At 33.6% G+C, this 20020-nt stretch overlaps 1 protein-coding gene across 3 annotated transcripts in view; it reads left to right on the plus strand.

Annotated features, from left to right (window-relative positions):
- Nucleotides 1–20020, plus strand: part of DNAJC13 (DnaJ heat shock protein family (Hsp40) member C13) — a 134174-nt gene that overhangs the window by 48914 nt on the left and 65240 nt on the right. For all 3 annotated transcript variants that reach the window (XM_066244407.1, XM_066244406.1, XM_066244405.1), the window contains 15 exons: nt 646–846; nt 2947–3153; nt 3240–3335; nt 3819–3910; nt 5119–5285; nt 5392–5471; nt 5555–5724; nt 6180–6279; nt 8650–8757; nt 9390–9545; nt 10344–10400; nt 12408–12529; nt 15686–15761; nt 16011–16106; nt 16664–16807. In XM_066244407.1, coding sequence (XP_066100504.1) covers nt 646–846; nt 2947–3153; nt 3240–3335; nt 3819–3910; nt 5119–5285; nt 5392–5471; nt 5555–5724; nt 6180–6279; nt 8650–8757; nt 9390–9545; nt 10344–10400; nt 12408–12529; nt 15686–15761; nt 16011–16106; nt 16664–16807 — 1872 coding nt within the window. The remainder of the gene's footprint in view (nt 1–645; nt 847–2946; nt 3154–3239; nt 3336–3818; nt 3911–5118; nt 5286–5391; nt 5472–5554; nt 5725–6179; nt 6280–8649; nt 8758–9389; nt 9546–10343; nt 10401–12407; nt 12530–15685; nt 15762–16010; nt 16107–16663; nt 16808–20020) is intronic.

Raw genomic sequence — 20020 nt, forward strand, 5'->3', positions numbered from 1 at the left:
TTTGCAAATGAATGTTATGGTCTAAATGGAATTTTACTTACTAATGAAATTAAACTGTTAAGATAATTTCCCATTGGTATGATAAGAAAAGCTTAAGGTTAGACTGAGGCTTCAGCTTTCTTTCTCAGGCTGAGAGAGAAAATCTATACTAATACACTGAACCAGCTCAGGTTGTTAAATTGAATACTCCCACTTCTCTGAAATGTGACTTAGCTCTTTTCCATATCTAACTTAATTAAAAGAATCCATCAACAAAAGTTGAAATCTTTTCCCCAATAAAACTTTTTCAGAATAAATAACAGTTCAAATATTCAAAATTTCCTTATTTTCTTTAAATAGATTTACATAAGACTGACTTAAAATTGTTTTACAATATTATAGCTCCAAACTTTGTTAATTTAAAAAGGACATACTGTTTTCAGTTAGTGTAAACATAAATAAACAAAATCTCCAAATAACTGAAAATTAGTTTTTTCCTTTTTTTTCAACTATTTGGATAGTAACTCTAAATATCTATAGTATTGTTTAGATATTTTGGTTGTTTCAGCAGTAACTAGTACATTAAATGTAGCTTTACTATATGGTGTGTGTGTGTGTGTGTGTGTATGTATATGAACCTAAAGTTAATATCTTTTTTTTCCCTAGAGATATAACTGTTATAAGCATCACTGGAGTGATACAAGAAAACCTGTCATTTTGGAAGTAACTCCTGGAGGCTTTGACCAAATTAATCCTGCAACTAACAGAGTTCTCTGTTCCTATGACTATAGGAACATTGAAGGCTTTGCAGATCTCTCTGATTATCAAGGAGGGTTTTGTATACTTTATGGAGGATTTAGCAGATTGGTAAGTTCTGTTTTTAAAAAGTTATGTAAAAAGAGATATGAGTATTTATTTGAAGGAAAGCAAGTTTTTTCCACTTCATTTTCAAATTTCATGTGAGTCCTTTGGGGGGAAGCATGGTATTAAGAGTTCAGGCTTTGGTATCAAAGAATTTGAATCTCAGTTTGCAGCTCTCTAAAATAAGGAGAATATTTATATCATGGGTCTTTTTTTGTTGTGGGTTTTGTTTTGATGAGGAAGTGAAATAATTTATATAAGATACTTATTATCCCAATTTGTGGCTTCATATTCAATAAATGGTAGGTTAGGGTTGTTATTTTTATTAGTATTAATGTCTTACCCGCAAGTTTCTAAGCTTTCTCTTAAAAAAAGTAATTTAAAATCTCGTTTTTAGTCTTTTTTTCCTTTGCCCTGCTGTTTGTAACATGAAATCCAAAGCTTCTGATTTGGAAATTTTGTGTATTTTTATCTTAAAATTCTGAATTATATGTAAATTGTGGGATATAATAGAAGCCATTTAAGATACTGAGGCCCTAGTTTATCAGTACTAGAAGCTGAGCTAGAGATAATGACCATCTTTTTTTAAAATAAGAAACATCCTGCTTCCTTGGTGAAACCCCACATCTCAAAGAAGAGCAGTAGAGAGAGTGTCCACATGGAGAGGCTCAGGTGAACTTACTCTGAAAAATTCTGTCTCTTCAAAATTTTAATTCTGTGGCTACCTAATGGCCTGGGAACACTACTCCAAGGTTTAGTGCTCCATACATAAATTATCCTGCCCTGGTGAGCAGTGCGCAGGACAGCCCTGGAACTTTTAGATGTGTGAGAGGTTAGAGAGGGTAGCAAAAGGTTAATAAGAAGAATAAAGAGGAGGGGCAAACAATCTGATTTACAAAATATGTTAGCTCTTCAGAGCTACAGACCTTTTCCGTCCTAGATTTTACCTTTATTCAGATGACGGTTACCAACCTGTGTCTCTCTTCTAGTAACATAGATGTTGACATTTTGTTACTTCTGAATCTACAGGCAAAAGATGAAATTAGTTCCCTCTCTCATCCTAAAGCAGCCTAAAGTCAGCTGTGGTAGTGCTGTCCAAAGGCTCGTCACTTCCCTGGGCAGAAGTTCGTAATAATGGTGGAAAACATACCTAATTACAGAAATATGGCCCTGCTGGCCTTAACAGGATAACTGTTGCACAGTAATTCAACCAAGCGTTACAATGCGTACGGTAAACATTAAGGAAGAGCATTGTGATACTCCTTAATTGCCAACAGTTTTTATTGCCTAGTGGCATCAAACAATTTTAATTTTAATCATCCACTTTCTAAGCATACTCTGCCTTTTAAGACACTAGCAAAAATGAGTCAGTTCACTGCAGTTATAATAGCATGACAGGTTCATTCAACAAATCTTTATCTGGTACCCTCTACATCCATAGTGATAAGCTGCTGGGAATAAAATCAGTTTTTAAAACATAATCTGACCCAGTGTTTCTCTGCAAGGGTGCTATTGGCATTCTGGACAGGAGCATTCTTTTCTTGTGTAGGATTCCCAACCCTTTATAGGACATTTAGCATTTCTGGCCTCCAGGCACCAAATGCAAGTAATATAGTACCTTATTCTTGACCTTTGTAAATACACGACTGGAGGTTGGTTTATAATATCCATAGGGCAATGGCTTGTAAATATTTAAACATTCTTCAAGGTAATCTTTCAAGAAAGCCCACTGTATGGAAACATTAAATCAAAGCTACTTTAGTCAAAACTGGAGTCCTGCCCGCATAGTACCCACCAATCCTATTGGACTTAGCTGGGAACCCTTTTGTCAGCTCCAGAATGCTATTTTCCACAGAGTAATGAAAACCACCTCTAAGTAGTTATAATTTCTATTCATTGAGCTATTTTCAAGGCTCTGTATACCAGACTTTTTAATTTTAATTTAGTAATAATGTTTCATCCACAATGCACTGCTTATTTACCTCTGAGAAGATCTACCTTTTCCCCTTTAGAATTGCTACTTCAGCCACTTTCCTTTGAGTTGATACAGTATGGTCACGTTTAGTTACTTCAACCCTGACTTTTTAAATTTCAAAATTTGTGCAGCATTTATTTGCATCAGAGCAAAGAGAAGAAATTATCAAGAGTGCAATAGACCATGCTGGCAACTACATAGGTATTTCATTGCGGATCAGGAAAGAACCTTTAGAATTTGAGCAATATTTAAATCTCCGCTTTGGAAAATACAGCACTGATGAATCCATCACATCCTTAGCAGAGTTTGTAGTCCAAAAAATATCACCTAGACATCCGGTAAGACTCGTTCAAAATAAAAATTTGTTCATCTGATTTTAGCATTTTTCTTCAATAACTTTTTAATGTCTCAACTTTGTTTGAAGGAACCTGTAAAAAGAGTGCTAGCACTTACAGAAACATGTTTAGTAGAACGAGATCCTGCAACCTATAATATTGCAACATTGAAGCCTTTAGGAGAAGTAAGTTTCATCAGTGTTAGTTTTAAAGAGATTTCTTCTCATTGATAAATTAGAATAAGTTTCTATTTTAATGTTTCTTTTCATGCTTAAAGAATGAGAAACAAGAAGACTGTATTTCTTCACATTATATTTACTGATATTTAGACCAATAAATATTTCAAAATTTATTTTCAAATTATACAGTGAATGTAACTTTTTATTCAATAATTTTATGAAAATATGAGGCTTAAGAAAGCAGCTCTTATCAGCCCCAGACGGGTTGCCGGGTGGGTCCTGGTTGGGGCACATGTGGGAGTCTGTCTCTCTTATCTCCCCTCCTCCTATTTGGCAAAGAAGAGGGGGAAAAAAGCAGCTTTTAAATTCTGATAATGTAAACAAGTTACATTTTTAAATATGAATTTTTGTAAAAAATGATGTGTAGTTTTTCTAACAAAATACCTTATAACTAAACATCTTGTTGAACTTATTTCTTGTTTTTATTAGGTATTTGCATTGGTTTGTGACTCAGAAAATCCACAACTTTTTACCATTGAATTTATAAAAGGGCAAATACGGAAATATTCTTCAACAGAGAGGTATTTTTTTAAATTCATCAATCTTTTGAGATTTTATGTGTGCAGGTAAAGTGCTTCATCAAAGAAGAAAAAGAAAGATTTCTAATCCAGAACTTTTTAATTTAGGAAAAGAAAACATTATTTTGTTGTATAGTTAAAATGACCATTGGCCCTGGCCGGTTGTCTCAGTGGTAGAGCGAGTGGTAGAGCGTTGGCCCAGTGTGTGGATTTCCCTGGTTTGATTCTCCATCAGGGCACACAAGAGAAGTGACCATTTGCTTCTCCAACCCTCCCCTTACCCCTTTTCTCTCTTCCCATCCCACAGCCATGGCTCGATGGGTTTTAGCACATCAGCCCCAGGTGCTGAGGATGGCTTTCTATCTCCCCTCTCACTTGGAAAAATAAAATAAAATAAAATGACCATTTAGTTTTCAGATTACTAAAGAGAATAAAAATTGTGACTTGATTTTAAATGAAGTTTATTTCTGAATCCTAAGCTTTTAAAGTATATTTTAAAACTATCACCTACCACTTTCATTGTTAAATTATTTGGATAACAGTAGCAAGTTACTTTAATGTGAATGCTATACTTGAAGTTAGATTTTTATAAATTAGTATCATTAGGCTGGTTACCTAATTTTCCAGTAGGGTAGGAAATACATATATTGATACATATTTATAGTATATATACTATATATTTTTATAGTACTGTGACTTGACTGTTGATGTGAAAAGTGAAAACCTGTGAGATACTAGAACTCATAAACTCCTCCTGTGAGACAAACACATTTACTATGCTGTTCTGTGAATGACTGGTTCTCCCTGTATATACTAAGCCATTGTCATGGGATTGACAATGTTTACATTCCAGGCAGTTCTTCCATGCTGTTGTAAATAGGTCAAGACTGAATCTGTTTTTAAACAGTTATGATACATTTGCCACACTATCTATAATACAGCCTTATTGAAGTATTTTCACTTCCTGTAGTATGGGGCCAGTTTCTTTCCTTAGAAAGTTTTTGACCTAAGGTCAATAAAAATGGCATCAATTTGTTGTTTTACTTATTTATACATTCATTAGTTGATTCTTGTATGTGTCCTGACAGAGGATCAAACCCGGAACCTTGGCGTATTTGGGACAACACTCTGACCAATTCATCTACTTGGCAAGGGGCAAAATTTCCATTAATTCTCAATCATAAAACCTTTTTATTTTTCACCTTGCTTAGAGATTCTTTATTAGCAAGTTTGCTTGATGGAGTAAGAGCTTCTGGTAATAGAGATGTTTGTGTAAAAATGACATCAACCCATAAAGGCCAGCGATGGGGGTTACTCTGCATGCCCGTTGATGAGGAAGTTGAGAGCCTTCATCTCCGATTCCTGGCTGCACCTCCAAGTACGTATTGATGTAAATACTGCATTTTCATCCATTTACTTAATAATCATTTAAGAATTAGGAATGCAAAACTAAATCTTTTTTGAATCTTTTCATCTCCTTACAGATGGCAATTTTGCAGATGCTGTATTCAGGTTCAATGCTAATATTTCATATAGCGGAGTTCTGCATGCAGTAACGCAGGATGTAAGATAAATTGTATTATAATTTATTCATTGTCATTAACTTGCAGTATGGGAACTTTTTTGAAATAATCTTTCTTCACCTAGGGTCTCTTCTCAGAAAACAAAGAAAAACTGATCAATAATGCTATAACTGCATTACTGTCCCAAGAGGGAGATGTTGTTGCTTCAAATGCAGAGCTGGAGAGTCAGTTCCAGGCTGTTAGGAGGCTCGTGGCTTCCAAAGCTGGCTTTCTAGCCTTTACTCAGCTTCCAAAGTAAGTTGTCTTCTGAAACATGACTTTTTTTAGAGAATTTTAACAATTCAGAATAACAAATAATCAACAATTTACCTCTTTATAGACTTTTCTGTGGTGATAATGGCAGTTTTTATTTATGAGAAGTAAAAAGGGAAAGTGGGTGGAACTGAAGGGGGATATTGGTATCATACTCACCAGTAATATTATTGACTTTTGTTGCCATAAATTTGAATTGGAAGTTCCACGTCTCTTAGTTTTAATCAACCACAAAAATATCTTCACCCAAAAAGACAAAAATTATGAAAACTGGTATGTTCTTTGGGTGGGATTCAAAATCTGTTATTGCTACAATAATACAATAGATACTTAATGACTGTGTTAAGTATCTATTGTTAGATGTTTATATGTTAATAGTAACATAACAAAATAATGCTCTGATATTGCTTTTGTATGCTTGTTTTTGGTTCAACAAGGTTTCGGGAACGTCTAGGAGTGAAGGTAGTGAAAGCACTCAAAAGGAACCACAATGGAGTGATCCATGCTGCTGTTGACATGCTCTGTGCCCTCATGTGTGTAAGTAGATTTTTTCTAGGCTGACGGTTTAAATTTCCACAGACTCAAATTTTTATTTTACCAAGGGAGTTTAGTGTTTCCATATTTCTTAAATTGGCCTTATAGCCACTTGTTTATGCAAGTCAACATTTGTTTATCACATCCTATAATGTTAAGACAGAGTTCCCTTCTTCCTTGAATTTGCTGACAGTCTCGTAAGGAAGGAATATGTGTATACTATAAAGTAGGTAGAGACCATGTGATCCCTGAAAAGCAACACTCAATTTTTGTTTTGTGGGAGGGCAAGATAAAAAATTGTAGCACAGTCTTGCTGGAAGATGTTACACTTGATCAGAATGTTGAACGGCAGGTAAGTATTTTCCATCTGTGAGAAGGCTTTCCTATGAGAGGGATTAGCATGTACAAAGGCATGTTTGGGGAGCACCAAATAATTGAATATGGCTGGATCATTAGGGTTTGTATTGGGGATGCATGGGATTCAGAGTTATAGCTAGAGGTGTATGCAGAGACAGTCATTAAAAACCTTTTCTATCAGAGAAGCTAGATTTGAATGCTTTAGTAAGGAACAACTGAAAGATATTTCAGCAGAGCAGTAATCTGTCAGGTTTGAATTTTAGAAAGTTCTCGGGTCATATATGGAGAGTAGATAACAGATGAAGTCAGAGGCAGGTAGACCAGATTATCATGTAAGGATGCCAAGGTAGGTTAGGGACTAAGAGAGACACATTTGAAAGCTGCTTGAGAAATAAGATCTAACTTGGTGACAGCTTGTATGAGGGAGAAGCAGTTGTACAGCATAACTTTGAAATTTCTGATTTACCTCAATTTTGTGTATAGAATATGGTACTTTATTTCTTATATAATGTATTTTAGGTAAGTTTACTGGTATAGAGTAAAATTAAGTCATCACGTGTATATCACCTTGCATTTATTACCAAAAGTGAATTTTATTATTTTATAATAAAAATAATTTCATTAAAATAATTAATAGGAATAATTAATAGGCCAGGCCTGACCAGGTGGTGGCGCAGTGGATAGAGCGTCAGACTGGGATGCTGAGGACCCAGGTTCGAGACCCCGAGGTCACCAGCTTGAGCGCGTGCTCATCTGGTTTGAGCAATAGCTCACCAGCTTGGACCCAAGGTCGCTGGCTCGAGCAAGGGTTTACTTGGTCTGCTGAAGGCCCACAGTCAAGGCACATATGAGAAAGCAGTCAATGAACAACTAAGGTGTTGCAGTGCGCAATGAAAAACTAATGATTGATGCTTCTCATCTCTCTTTGTTCCTGTCTGTCTGTCCCTGTCTATCCCTCTCTCTGACTCTCTCTCTCTGTCTCTGTAAAAAAAAAAAAAAAAAAAAAAAAAAAATAGGATGCTAGACTATAAAATACAATAGTAAGAAGCAAACACATTGAGCCCTTATTGCATATTATGTTGGTTTTTTTTTAATTCTTGATTTTAGAGAGGGACATCATTGATTAGTTGTTCCACTTTATTGTTTGATTCTTCCATTTAAATATTTTTATTTATTCATTATAGCAAGGGGAGAGGGAGTGAGAGAGAGAAGGGGGGAAGAACAGGAAGCATTAACTCCCATATGTGCCTTGACCAGGCAAGCCCAGGGTTTTGAACCAGCAATCTCAGCGTTTCCAGGTTGACGCTTTATCCACTGCGCCACCACAGGTCAGGCGTATTGTTTGATTCTTTATAATGCCCAGACCAGGAATTGAACCCACAACCTTGGTGTATTGGGATGATGCTTTAACCAGCTCAGCTATCTGTCCGGGACCTGCATATTAGGTTTTGGCTATCTATTTTATATGAATTATCTCACTTAAGCTTCATCATAGTCCTATGAAACAAATACTATTATTTCCACTTTATACCTGAGGAAAATAAGACTGAGTCAAAGTAACTTAACCTCGCTAAGGTCAGCTGTAGTCAGTAGCAGAGCGAGGATTTTATCTATACTCCTCACTAGTGTTCTGGAATCCTTTCACTCTCTATTATTCCAACAGTCAAAAAAGAAAATCACCGTGAGACAAAAGTATTTGCTATGAATTTTTAGTACTTGCTTTTCAGTTCTAAATTTTATTTCAAATTTAAATTATAAAATTAGGGGAGTGGGTATGGGTATTACTTGGTTTGTAAGAAGGAGACCTGTGTTGAAGGGGAGTGCCTTGTGCTGTACTATCTATAGTAACTTAATGGACATGTAATAAAGTCTCATGAGATCCCAGGGGAGTCATCACTTTTGCCTCCTTGTTTTATCGCTTCTTTCTGTGTTTAATGAATACTCTTTATAAATGACTTTTGTGTGATGCCAGTAACATGGGAGTACTCATGAATTACCACTACTTTTTTTCAATAGCCCATGCATGATGACTATGATTTAAGACAAGAACAGCTAAACAAAGCTTCTCTTCTCTCTTCGAAGAAGTTTCTGGAAAACTTATTAGAGAAATTTCATTCCCATGTGGTAAGTTATAATTAAAGTTGTCATTTTAGAGGTACCGTATGTTTTTAATTGTAGCCCTCAGCTTTGGTCAGTATTTGGTCACAGTTCAGTTTCGTCATTAATAATAAAATATTGTTTTAGGACTATATAAATTCATCTGGGAGGGATAGAGCCCTTTAGATATTTATATTGGTATTCCAGAGTTAATATGTATTTTTTTGTCTTTCTTTAAAATGTCATTATAAAATAAGCTGATCTAAAATAAAAAAATTGAGTTTAATCTTTGTTCCTCAGTCACTGGTTAACAATTTTAGAAATGAGCAATCTATATAACATCTTAGAAGGAGCATGAGCACATTGTCAGAGTTTTACAAGTGTTGTCAAAGATGGCTTTTAATGCAAATACACATTAACTAGTTATACATGTTTAAGGAATCTTCATTATTCTCTTGAAATTTGACTGAAGTTTAATTTCCTTTTGAGATATGGTAAACAGTGGATTTGCTACATTTGTAAAACAAGTACTACTTCAAACTTTGAACCTCTTGTTGAAAGATTAAATGTTTACTTATACAGAATAACAGAAAGGAGCACATTACTGCTATGTTTTGAATGAAGTCCTGGTCTTAAGGCAATATGTTACTTTGTTTCAGGGTCATGGGACTGGTGCCCTCGTTATTAGTTCACTCTTGGACTTCCTTACTTTTGCCCTCTGTGCTCCATATAGTGAGACGACAGAAGGGCAGCAGTTTGATATGCTCTTAGAAATGGTAGCATCCAATGGAAGAACTCTATTTAAACTCTTTCAGGTGAGAACTTGTATTTTTCTTATCAGATACAACTAATGTAAGAGAACCCCTTTTTGGGGTGAGTTTGTTTTTAAAATAATACAGGTGTGCTTCTGTAGTAATGTTGATAAAGAAATATAGCTTAGTCCATTATCATGTTAGGACACTTAATTCCACAGATTTCTTGTTAGTTCTTGTAGAGCTCTGTTGATGCCATTTGATCACTGTTTTTACTTTGTTGACTATCTTTTCCATCTTAGAAGTGGTGAAAAATGGGTTTTGTTTGTTTGCTTGTTTTTTTAGTAGGCCCAAAGTTCTCATTTTTACAAATTCTCAAATAATAACATGAGCTTTAGCAGGCTGTTTATAAACAATTGAAAGCATTTGTTATTTTATATGATACTATAAGTATTTATAATGTGTGTGTGATATTTTTATGTTTACATTAATTTCTTTTTTTAATATTGAGCTTTATTCAAATAAGTATAATCCAATAAGTATAATGCATATTATTCAAATAAGTCAGCTATTAGGAATGTAAACTCTATGTTTATAGTGTTTGTAGGGCTCTTTAAGAATACCTTTACTAATTTTATGACTTATACTTTTATAAAAATTATATATTCTCCTTAGGAGTGAACACTAAATACAGGAGTGAGGAAAAGTAGGTTTACAGTTTTGAGTACATGAAACAGTTTATTCTTGTATTATTTATTATATTATTTGTTTGTATTACAACTGTAAACCTACTTTTGCTCACTCCTGTATGTTGCAATGCAGTTATTTCATTCTCTAATATGTTTCTGTCCTATTATAAAGCATCCTTCCATGGCAATTGTCAAGGGAGCTGGATTGGTTATGAAGGCAATAATAGAGGTAAGAGAACAGTTTTGAAAATTTAGACTTATTTGAATGTTGATTGGCTATTTTAACTGAAGATGACAAAATTACTATTTAATCTTTTACAGGAATTATGCAGTTTTCTGTGTAAGGAAAATCATTTTAAATTTTTATTTAGAAATTAGTTTAAAACAGTTGCAGTAACAATTCCTAACAATAAGCTAGAAGATTTAAGTTCTTAGGTGGGTTTAGAGCAAATAAAGCTTTTTTTTTTCTAAAAATCTTTTTGTTCCTAAATTACTTGTTTTACTTTAAAAGAATTAAAAGTTAGAATTCTTTCATGCTTCCTTTTTTGGAGACTTGTTTGTGATGGTTTTGAAATCTTTAGGTACTGAGATATAAGTCTCTTAGTGGAATTAGTTTATAGCAAAATGACATCAAATAAGAATGGTAACAAAACTTAGTTCCTCATGCTAAAGTGTATTTGTAATTAACCTCTAAGAGAAAGAGATCAGGATATGATATTTTTAGACACAGGATATTGTTTCTCTAATATAGTCACTTTAACCTGTGTTTTTTAGAAGTTGAGGCTGGCTGTGATTGTCAGCTTGCGTACTGGATGTTTACAATGATATCAGTCTAAGTGACTTTTGAATTCTTGTATTCTTTTGTTGGCATGTAGTAATTTGGATAAAATATAAAGCTGTTTGCCCTTTTATTGAAATCTCAGTGATTGTATCTCAAATATAACATGTAGCTAAATAATGAGCACAGAATTAGCATACTCAAGTAACTATTAAAAATTATATATAGGTATTAAATAAACTAATGGAATGTTGAAGTTTATTTGCATTTTTGTGTATATGCAACTAAAGGCTAATGTTCCCTCTCTAGTTAATGGGTTCTATGCTCATTTTAGCTTCCAAAGTAAGTACCACATCTCTCATTTACAGAGCATGCAGTAGCCCAAGACAGTTAGGGTCAAGAGACCAAACAACAGTGTATTCCTGACCTTCTCCACCACTATATAGCCATTCAAGCAGAAATATTGAGTGCCAGGTATAAGCAAAATGCCAATTTTGGCTTCAGTACAAGCCACACATGTCAAATTCATAGCCAGTGACGAGAATTGATGTCTATTTAAGGAAGACTATTTATTATATACACCGAAATCCTGGCAAGTATCTTAAAATGTTTTTTTTTTTCTGATTGTAAAAGCAGTATATGATCTTTGAAGAAACATTAGGATGTTCAAAAAAAATACAAGGAACAAATAAAATCACCTGTATTTCTAACATCCGGAGATAACTGCTATTAGCACTTTTTAAATTCTCCTCTCAGATTGTTTGTTCGTACATATACATACTATGTATATATTTGTATATATACATGTTTATTTTTAAAAATGATATATGTATATATTTATGCTGTATGTATATTTGTATACATACTACACATTCGATTGTACTACACACTTGTATTTTTTTCAGTAACATTGTGAGCATTTTTACTTTTCAACAGATTGTCTTAAATACCACACTGCTTGCTTCATTTATAGTTCTGTGATTACCATTGATTAGTAGTCCTAAATCATAAAAGAACTGTCCCTATATCATATCATTCTTTAGAAAAATAATTGTTTACCCTGAAAATGATTCTATTGTTAGTAATAAAAACAACCAGTTTTGTAAGATGCCTTTGATAGAAATTACTGATTTTCCTGTGTTACCTCTTCCCTTTGTTGGCTATTACATACTCAGGGAATTAACCCAATTTTAATATTAAATTAAGCAAACCATAATTTATAAGATAAATTTGCCTGGAAACATTTAAACCTCATTCCAAAGGCAAATAATATTTTTAAAATTACTTGTACTACTACTAACCTCTGTTATTTTTGGGTAACTGAGATTGCAGTTTTAATTTTTGTCATATTGTATACTGAATAATTATTTTATCTAGAGATCAAAAATTAGTTTTACCGAGTCAGGATAGCTTTCTTCAGATTGCTGCTTTAGGGATCATTTTACCCTTTTTCCAAAGGAAGGTGATAAAGAAATTGCTACAAAAATGCAGGAGCTTGCCCTAAGTGAAGGCGCCTTACCTCGACATTTGCATACGGCGATGTTTACAATAAGCTCAGATCAAAGGATGCTTACAAATAGGTAGGTTGAATTTGATTCGCTGTAAATTGCTGATTAGAGAATGGATTCAGATATATTTCATAAAGCAAACCAAATAAGTGTTTGAATTACACAAATGTTTTATTTTCTTTTGATTTATCTCATTTCCTTTTCCTTATAAAAGGATTGTGCCCAAATGATCATTTTTTCTGCCCTTGAATAACTTGGGGTGAAATAATGAAATGTATTTGCCCCCCACCCACCCATTACCAGGCTTCACGTGCATAGTCATGGGACTAGAACATGGAAAAAGAGTGCCTGGAAGCTTATGGAACTAGAGCTACATGCCCAGGCCTTTTCTCCTTGTACTTGCATCTAGCCACCCTGCATGCGGATGACTCCATATGTAAACCTTGCACAATTTTTAAGTATTTTTAATTAGGTACTCTATTTTAAGAATATAGAAAACCATAATTTTTTTTTTAATTTTTTTTTTACAGGGACAGAGAGAGAGTCAGATAGAGGGATAGACAGGAACGGAGAGAGATGAGAAGCATCAATCATTAGTTTTTCGTTGCGACACTGTAGTTCATTGATTGCTTTCTCATATGTGCCATGACCATGGGCCTTCAGCAGACTGAGTAACCCCCGCTCGAGCCAGTGACCTTGGGTCCATGGTAGTGAGCTTTTTGCTCAAGCCAGATGAGTCCGCGCTCAAGCTGGCAGCCCCAGGGTCTCGAACCTGGGTCCTTCCGCATCCCAGTCCGATGCTCTATCCACTGCGCCACCGCCTGGTCAGGCAAGAAAACCATAATATTTAACCAACCTAACATAAACCAATCCTCAACCTCTTATAAAAATTTTCCCTTTGGCAAATCATTCTTTTTATAATATTCAAATGTAAGGAAGCATATAAGTCTATTTGTTTACTACAGGCTTTATGAAATCTAGCCCTTTAAAATTTAACTCCCAGCATTTGATCCTTTCAGAGACACTTAGCACACCATATTAGGACTCATGACTCACATAGAAAAAGAAAAAAAAGTGTGACTTTTTAATTATATTCTTTTGATTTTTACATAATAAATTGCTGGCTTATGTTTACTTTATACTGTAAATTTTCTTTGTCTTCATTTTTATTAGATGTCTTTCTGTTGTCTTGCTAATAGTTTTCTGCTGTTTATATTATTAGAAGAAGCTATCTGCATCCCTCACTTGTATATGTTCGCCACAAAAGTAATCTTGTGTGTTGCCTGAGAGGACAAAAAGATATAAAAAGATTTTTTTCCTTGGTGTATTGCCTTATTAGCAATGCTAGACATAATCTTTCATAACAATAGACTACTTGATATGTATTTCATTAAACCTCCATGTTAGGTTTTTACTTGTGTTCTTTATTATAATCAGTTACATTTTCTACTGTGATCAGTTACAATATTGAAAAGCCGTCAGATTGAAAAATTACTACTTTTGATTTTGTATTGCTCTTTTACAAATTGCCATTATTAAATGTTATCTTTTATCCCTAATTAAAACTTTCTTAGGAATTATTGATATGATACCTACCAAATACCAATGAAGGAAATTATAAGTGTAATTATAATCATTTCATTATACAGTGTGTCCGTAAAGTCATGGTGCACTTTTGACCGGTCACAGGAAAGCAACTAAAGACGATAGAAATATGAAATCTGCACCAAATAAAAGGAAAACTCTCCCAGTTTCATATCTATTCAGTGCAGTTCAATGTGGGCTCACGCACAGGTTTTTTAGGGCTCCTTAGGTAGCTATCCTGTATAGCCTCTACAGACTCTTCACTGACTGATGGCCTACCAGAACGGGGTTTCTCCACCAAACTGCCAGTTTCTTTCAACTGCTTATCCCACTGAATAACGTTATTCCTATGTGGTGGCCCTTCGTTATAAACGCACCGATATTCACGTTGTACTTTGGTCACGGATTCGAATTTAGCAAGCCACAGAACACACTGAACTTTCCTCTGTACCGTCCACATCTCAACTGGCATGGCCGTGGGCTGCTCTGCTCTATACACAGTGTTATGTCATCATCTGCACATGCGCACATGCTGCCACATCATCCTACAGAAACTGCTTTCCTGTGACTGGTCAAAAGTGCACCATGACTTTACGGACACAGTGTATTAGCTTTCGGATAGGCATGGGAATGAACAGTTATAGTGATGTTCATTTTATTGGTGATAGAACAAAGTATAGCTTCGCTTTCCTATTAAAGTATTTTCTTCTGGGAATGAAACATGGATAAATACATATGACTGTAGGTGATTATTTGGTTATTTCCCTCACAAGTTTTATGCCCATTCTTATAGCAAATGGCGTGTGATTCCCCTACCAAAGCATAGAAGGGTCAGCAGTGAATAAAATATATTCCCTGCTCATGAGGAGCTTCCAGCTTAGGAGACAAAGTCATCATGAAGATTAAGATAAATGAATAAGTCATAGATTCAACATGGATCTGAATTTTCATTTTGAATTAAAATATGCTTTTATTATTATTTTTGATTGATTTTAGAGAGGGGAAGAGAGAGAGAGAGACACACATCAGTCTGTTTCTCTGTGTGCCCTGATTGGGAATCAAACCTGCAACTTTTGTGTTTCAGGATGATGCTCAGCCAACCGAGCTGTCTGGCCAGTGCTGAACCAAAATATGCTCTTAGTTCAAAAGTGGGATCAGTAGAATAATTTGCTCTAAAGGGTTTTAAGTTTTTGTCCAAACTCCAAAACTGAAAATATTTTGTATCTCAGATTTTGTCAAAAAGGTTATATTAGAACATAGTTGTGGAATTTTATGTTCAGAATCCAAAAAAATGTAAGAATACTAGGATCATCACTGTGTCAGGACTTGCTATGCAACCTAACTGTATCAAATCTAGTTTTCTTTCTATCTTTAATTGGAGTGAGAATGTACTTCATTTTCAGGTCCATGAGAATTAGTTTATTACAGGAAGAATTTTAATTTGGAGAAAATTCTAAAGTGTTAGCAATATTTGCATTACTATTTCATATATCTCCAAATTAAAAGATTAATTTTTAATATTTAACATCAGAATGATTAGTTTACTGTAGTCGTATTTCTTATGTGATATTTTGTTTTTAAAAATTCCTTTCTGTTCTAGCTGAGATAAAGCAGCAAACCTTTCTCAACGTCTGCTTTTTTCAGACAGCTAAGTAGACATTTAGTGGGACTCTGGACAGCTGATAATGCAACTGCAACAAACTTGTTGAAGCGCATTTTGGTAAGTCACTTGAATAACTGGCGTTATATGTTCTTGCCCAGTAAAATTTTATTGATAAGTTATTTATACTATTAAAAGGGTCTTTTAAAGTCTGTTTTTAATTTAAAAGATCGTAGGAGTTGCCTTAACATGGATGCTGTCCTTTATAAAACGACATCATAGTATTCACTTGGGTTTTGAAGGCTAAATTTTCTTTTGTGCAGTTGTTTTGAAAATGGATTATGTCTTGTTTTTGTTTGTTGTTTTTAGCCGCCAGGCTTGCTGGCGTTCTTGGACAGCTCAGATTCTGTTCCTGAGAAGGATGCTGATCGGATGCATGTTAGAGATAATGTGAAAATAGCAATGGTAAATATGATTGTCCTAAGTATCTTTTCAGAATGAAAGATCACTTTCGTCTGATACAACCTAAAAATTTTAGAAAAAAAAATTCAAATGTGTAATCTGATGTTTTGCATATAATATGTAATTGATAAATGTTGGTAAATGGGACCAACACTAAAAAAATAATTTAAGTCATATTATTTTTCATACAAAGCTATTTTAATTATTAAGGTTTCGGTATCTGAGAAAATTACTTAGCATGTTTCAAGATATTTCGTTATTTACTTTCTCTTAGGTGGTATTTTTCTGTCCTTATCACGTTTCTCTGTCTGCATCTACCTCTCAATTGCATCTTGCCATCTCTCTAAAAGGAATCATCTTGAAAACTAAGTAGAAGGTTAAGATTTCTTGAACAAAAAGGATAACTTACAGTGGAAATTGTCACCTTTTATTTTTTCACTAAGCCCTAACATTCAGCATTTATTTAATCATGTTAAATGAATAGTGTGATTCAGCTTTACTTACAGTTTTATAATAAATTTGCAAAGAGGACTATAATGGATTTCAACATTATTTTACAGGATCAGTATGGAAAATTTAATAAAGTTCCAGAGTGGCAAAGAATAGCTGGAAAAGCTGCTAAAGAAGTTGAAAAATTTGCCAAAGAAAAAGTGGATCTTGTATTGATGCATTGGAGAGACAGAATGGGTATTGCACAAAAAGAGGTAAGAATAAAATCTGCTTCCAAAAACTCTTAGCACTTCGTATATCTGAAATTTCCTTTTGCTGTTGCTGTTCAGAGATGGTAGTTTGATATTTTTGACTGAACACTTGAAGAAATGCTGCCTACCCGTGATTTATATTTTCATATGAATTTTTTTAAATTTAGTTTTCTGAATCATTGCTAATATTTTTCCATAACTTCCAGTTTTAATACTTTTTCATTTCTTTGTATATTTCCTTCCTTCTCTGAACTTTGTTTTATAGTATGAAAATAAGGACATCCTTCTTGTTTAGCTTCTTAATTCAGAGCTAGCCAGACAAATGTTTTTGAAATGAGATACACATTTTTAAATTAAATTTACTGTGTGTACTTAAAATTTTTAATATTAGCTTCTCAAATCAAGGTCAGATCTGAAATAGTTTTAGTCTCATCTTTCAGTTGGCAGCATGTGCCGCAGAACCTAATTCAGTAATGCACATTCTTCAATTTAGAAGGGAATGTGCAATGGTTAAGAGCGATTAATGGAGTCTTGTAAAAGTTGAATTGATCTCATGATTTGTTTGGTTTTTGACCACACTTAAATTCTTTTCCTTTAACCATCTACACCACTCACAAAAATTAGGGAATATTTTATCGCTTCATATTCATTTTGAAATATCCCCTAATTTTTGTGAGCAGTATATTAGAGTCTGTGTGTCTATTTGAAATTGAGACCAAACTAAAGTTCTAGAACATGAATGAGCGTAATGGGTTAATGCTAATTTGTATGAGTGCTATATACAATATAAAGAGTCATTAGACGGGCTTTCAAAGGGCTAGGAATACTGAATTTTGAATTGATTAACCTACATTTGAAGCCTGGTTTTGTCATTTATTATCCCATGTAGCAAATTATGGGTTTTCAGAACCTTTCTTTCCTCTTTAGTAAAGTAAGAGTAACATTACCTTCCTTCTCTATCCTATAAGGTTGCAAGATAATAATAAAAGCACTATATAGGTTGGGGCAAAAAGTAAGTTTATGGTTGTATGGGAAATAATACAAAAATTAATAAATAACACAAGGAATAACTATTTTGTGTACACAACTGTAAATCTACTTTTGCCCCTCCCTGTTTACATGTCTTATCGTGATAATGTTGCTATAGCATTTGAGCAGTTGAAAATCTACAGATATGAATGAGTTTTGCAGTTATTAAAAATTACAAACTTCTGATTTCAGATGGTTAAACCTTACATTTCTAAAATAACAGTTGTTTCAAGCTGTTAAATATAATTATACTGAAAAGAAGTTTTTGTCATCAGATTTCATACATCACATTTACCAGCCTAAGCATGAAAATCAAAGCTAGTTCAGTTAGAAATGTGGGTGACATCTGTTATTTAAAAACAACAGTTCAGAGAGAAAGAAATATATTTTTAGTATTAGTAATGTTTTATTGGTCTGTTGGTTTCATTTACATGGGATGTTATTTAAAGTGTTGAGTAAATAATGACACCAAATAAATAAACGTTGGTCAAAAAGTTACTTTGGTAGCAAAGTAATTATTTCTGCCAAGTATTGTTTTTAACATTAATTTTTTTAATGAAACAGTGAATAACTTTTGTGCTTATTTTATTCATAAATATTAACACCAAATTTTGGGATGATCTTATGCTTCAGCTAAAATCTAAAAATTAACCATTGCTAAGATTAACTGGCTAGTCTTTGAAATTAACTGCATTTCATGTATAATCAGTATGTTTATGAAGTTAGTTCTATATATAGCCAATGTTTTGTGTTGGATTAATAATAACCTTTGGCTAATATATAAAATTACTTATTTATGCTAATTTCAGATTAGGGATTTGTTTAGCCATTTGGGGTTTTTAGCCTAAGTATCTAAATCAGTCAGCTCAGATTTTGGAGAGCTGTTTACCTTTTTCTGTATAGCATTTACATTTTCATTACCCTAGATGTCCAGCTTTTTGTCCTGAGAGCAGGGAAAATTGGAAAAGGTACTTCTCAATTAAGATTTTAAAAAAGATTTGTCAGTACTACATTTTTGAATCATATATAAATTTCATTAAAGTCTCACCTTATATTAGTTTTCATGATATTGCATAGAATTAAAATTTATAGAACACATTTTCTCATGTAGTCCATAGGTTTTATATTTCAAACAGCAGTTACTTTTAAAATGTACTACTCATCTTATCTTTATTCTCTCTGTGTCTGGTCTTTTTCTTGCTTTATTTTATGTAATTTGCCACTTATTTAATGAAGTTACAGGCTTTTACATTTTATTCTATACTTTCTACTTTTTGTTTCTGTCACATTGACGGTTAGAATTTTCACGTCTGAAATATCTACAGGTTTACTTAAAGCAGAGATTTTTAACCTGTAGTCCATGTATAGACTTCAAGAAATCTTTAAAAATTTCCCCTCTAGTTGTAAACCTTACAACATATCTTTTTCTGGAAGAGGGCCATAGCTTTTTTGAATTTTTAAATGGCCTTATAACTGCCTAAAATTAAGTCTTTTGAGAAGCAGGTGGGCCTTTTTTCTGTCTTATAAAGTGAAGGTGATTTATATTGGTGACATCCTTTAAAATTTGTATAATAGGTATGACTTAGCAGATATAGGCTCACTCTCTTATATTTATTTTCTTTAAAAATTCTTTTTTCCTTTTTATAATTAAATTCAGGACAGAAACAATATGGTGAGTTTAAGTTCCTGCTACATGTGTGAAATTCATTAAAACTGCCTGGCATGTGGAGTTGTCTTGATAGTCTAATAAATTAAATTCAAGCCTCACTTCACGCGTGTCTGAATGTAGATACATATTTCTTGTCTATTAGCTATTTTCAATTTATAGTTGCTTCTCTTGGCTTTGGTAATAGTTTAATAACCTGTAATCTTTTGCATTTATTATTTTCCCATGGCTTCTGTCTTAACTGCATGTAAATGTTTAAAACAAGTCACTGTTTTTAACTGTTATAAATTTTATTAGTCATTGCCGTAACAATATAAGTTTAGGCCACACAAAAATATTTCAGCTGCACTATAAAAACGTATGCTGACAAAGTATTATATTATCATATAATCTAATATTCTGTATTCATATTTTATAGATTTTATTTCAGTAGTTCCGTTTCTGACAGTTTGATGAAGGAAATGTTTCTCATCACTTAGTAAAGTGATGATCTTCTGACTGAGCCTCCGTGGTAGCCCCAG

The sequence above is a fragment of the Saccopteryx bilineata genome, chromosome 10 (assembly GCF_036850765.1).
Source record: "Saccopteryx bilineata isolate mSacBil1 chromosome 10, mSacBil1_pri_phased_curated, whole genome shotgun sequence".
In the NCBI taxonomy this organism is placed as follows: domain Eukaryota; kingdom Metazoa; phylum Chordata; class Mammalia; order Chiroptera; family Emballonuridae; genus Saccopteryx; species Saccopteryx bilineata.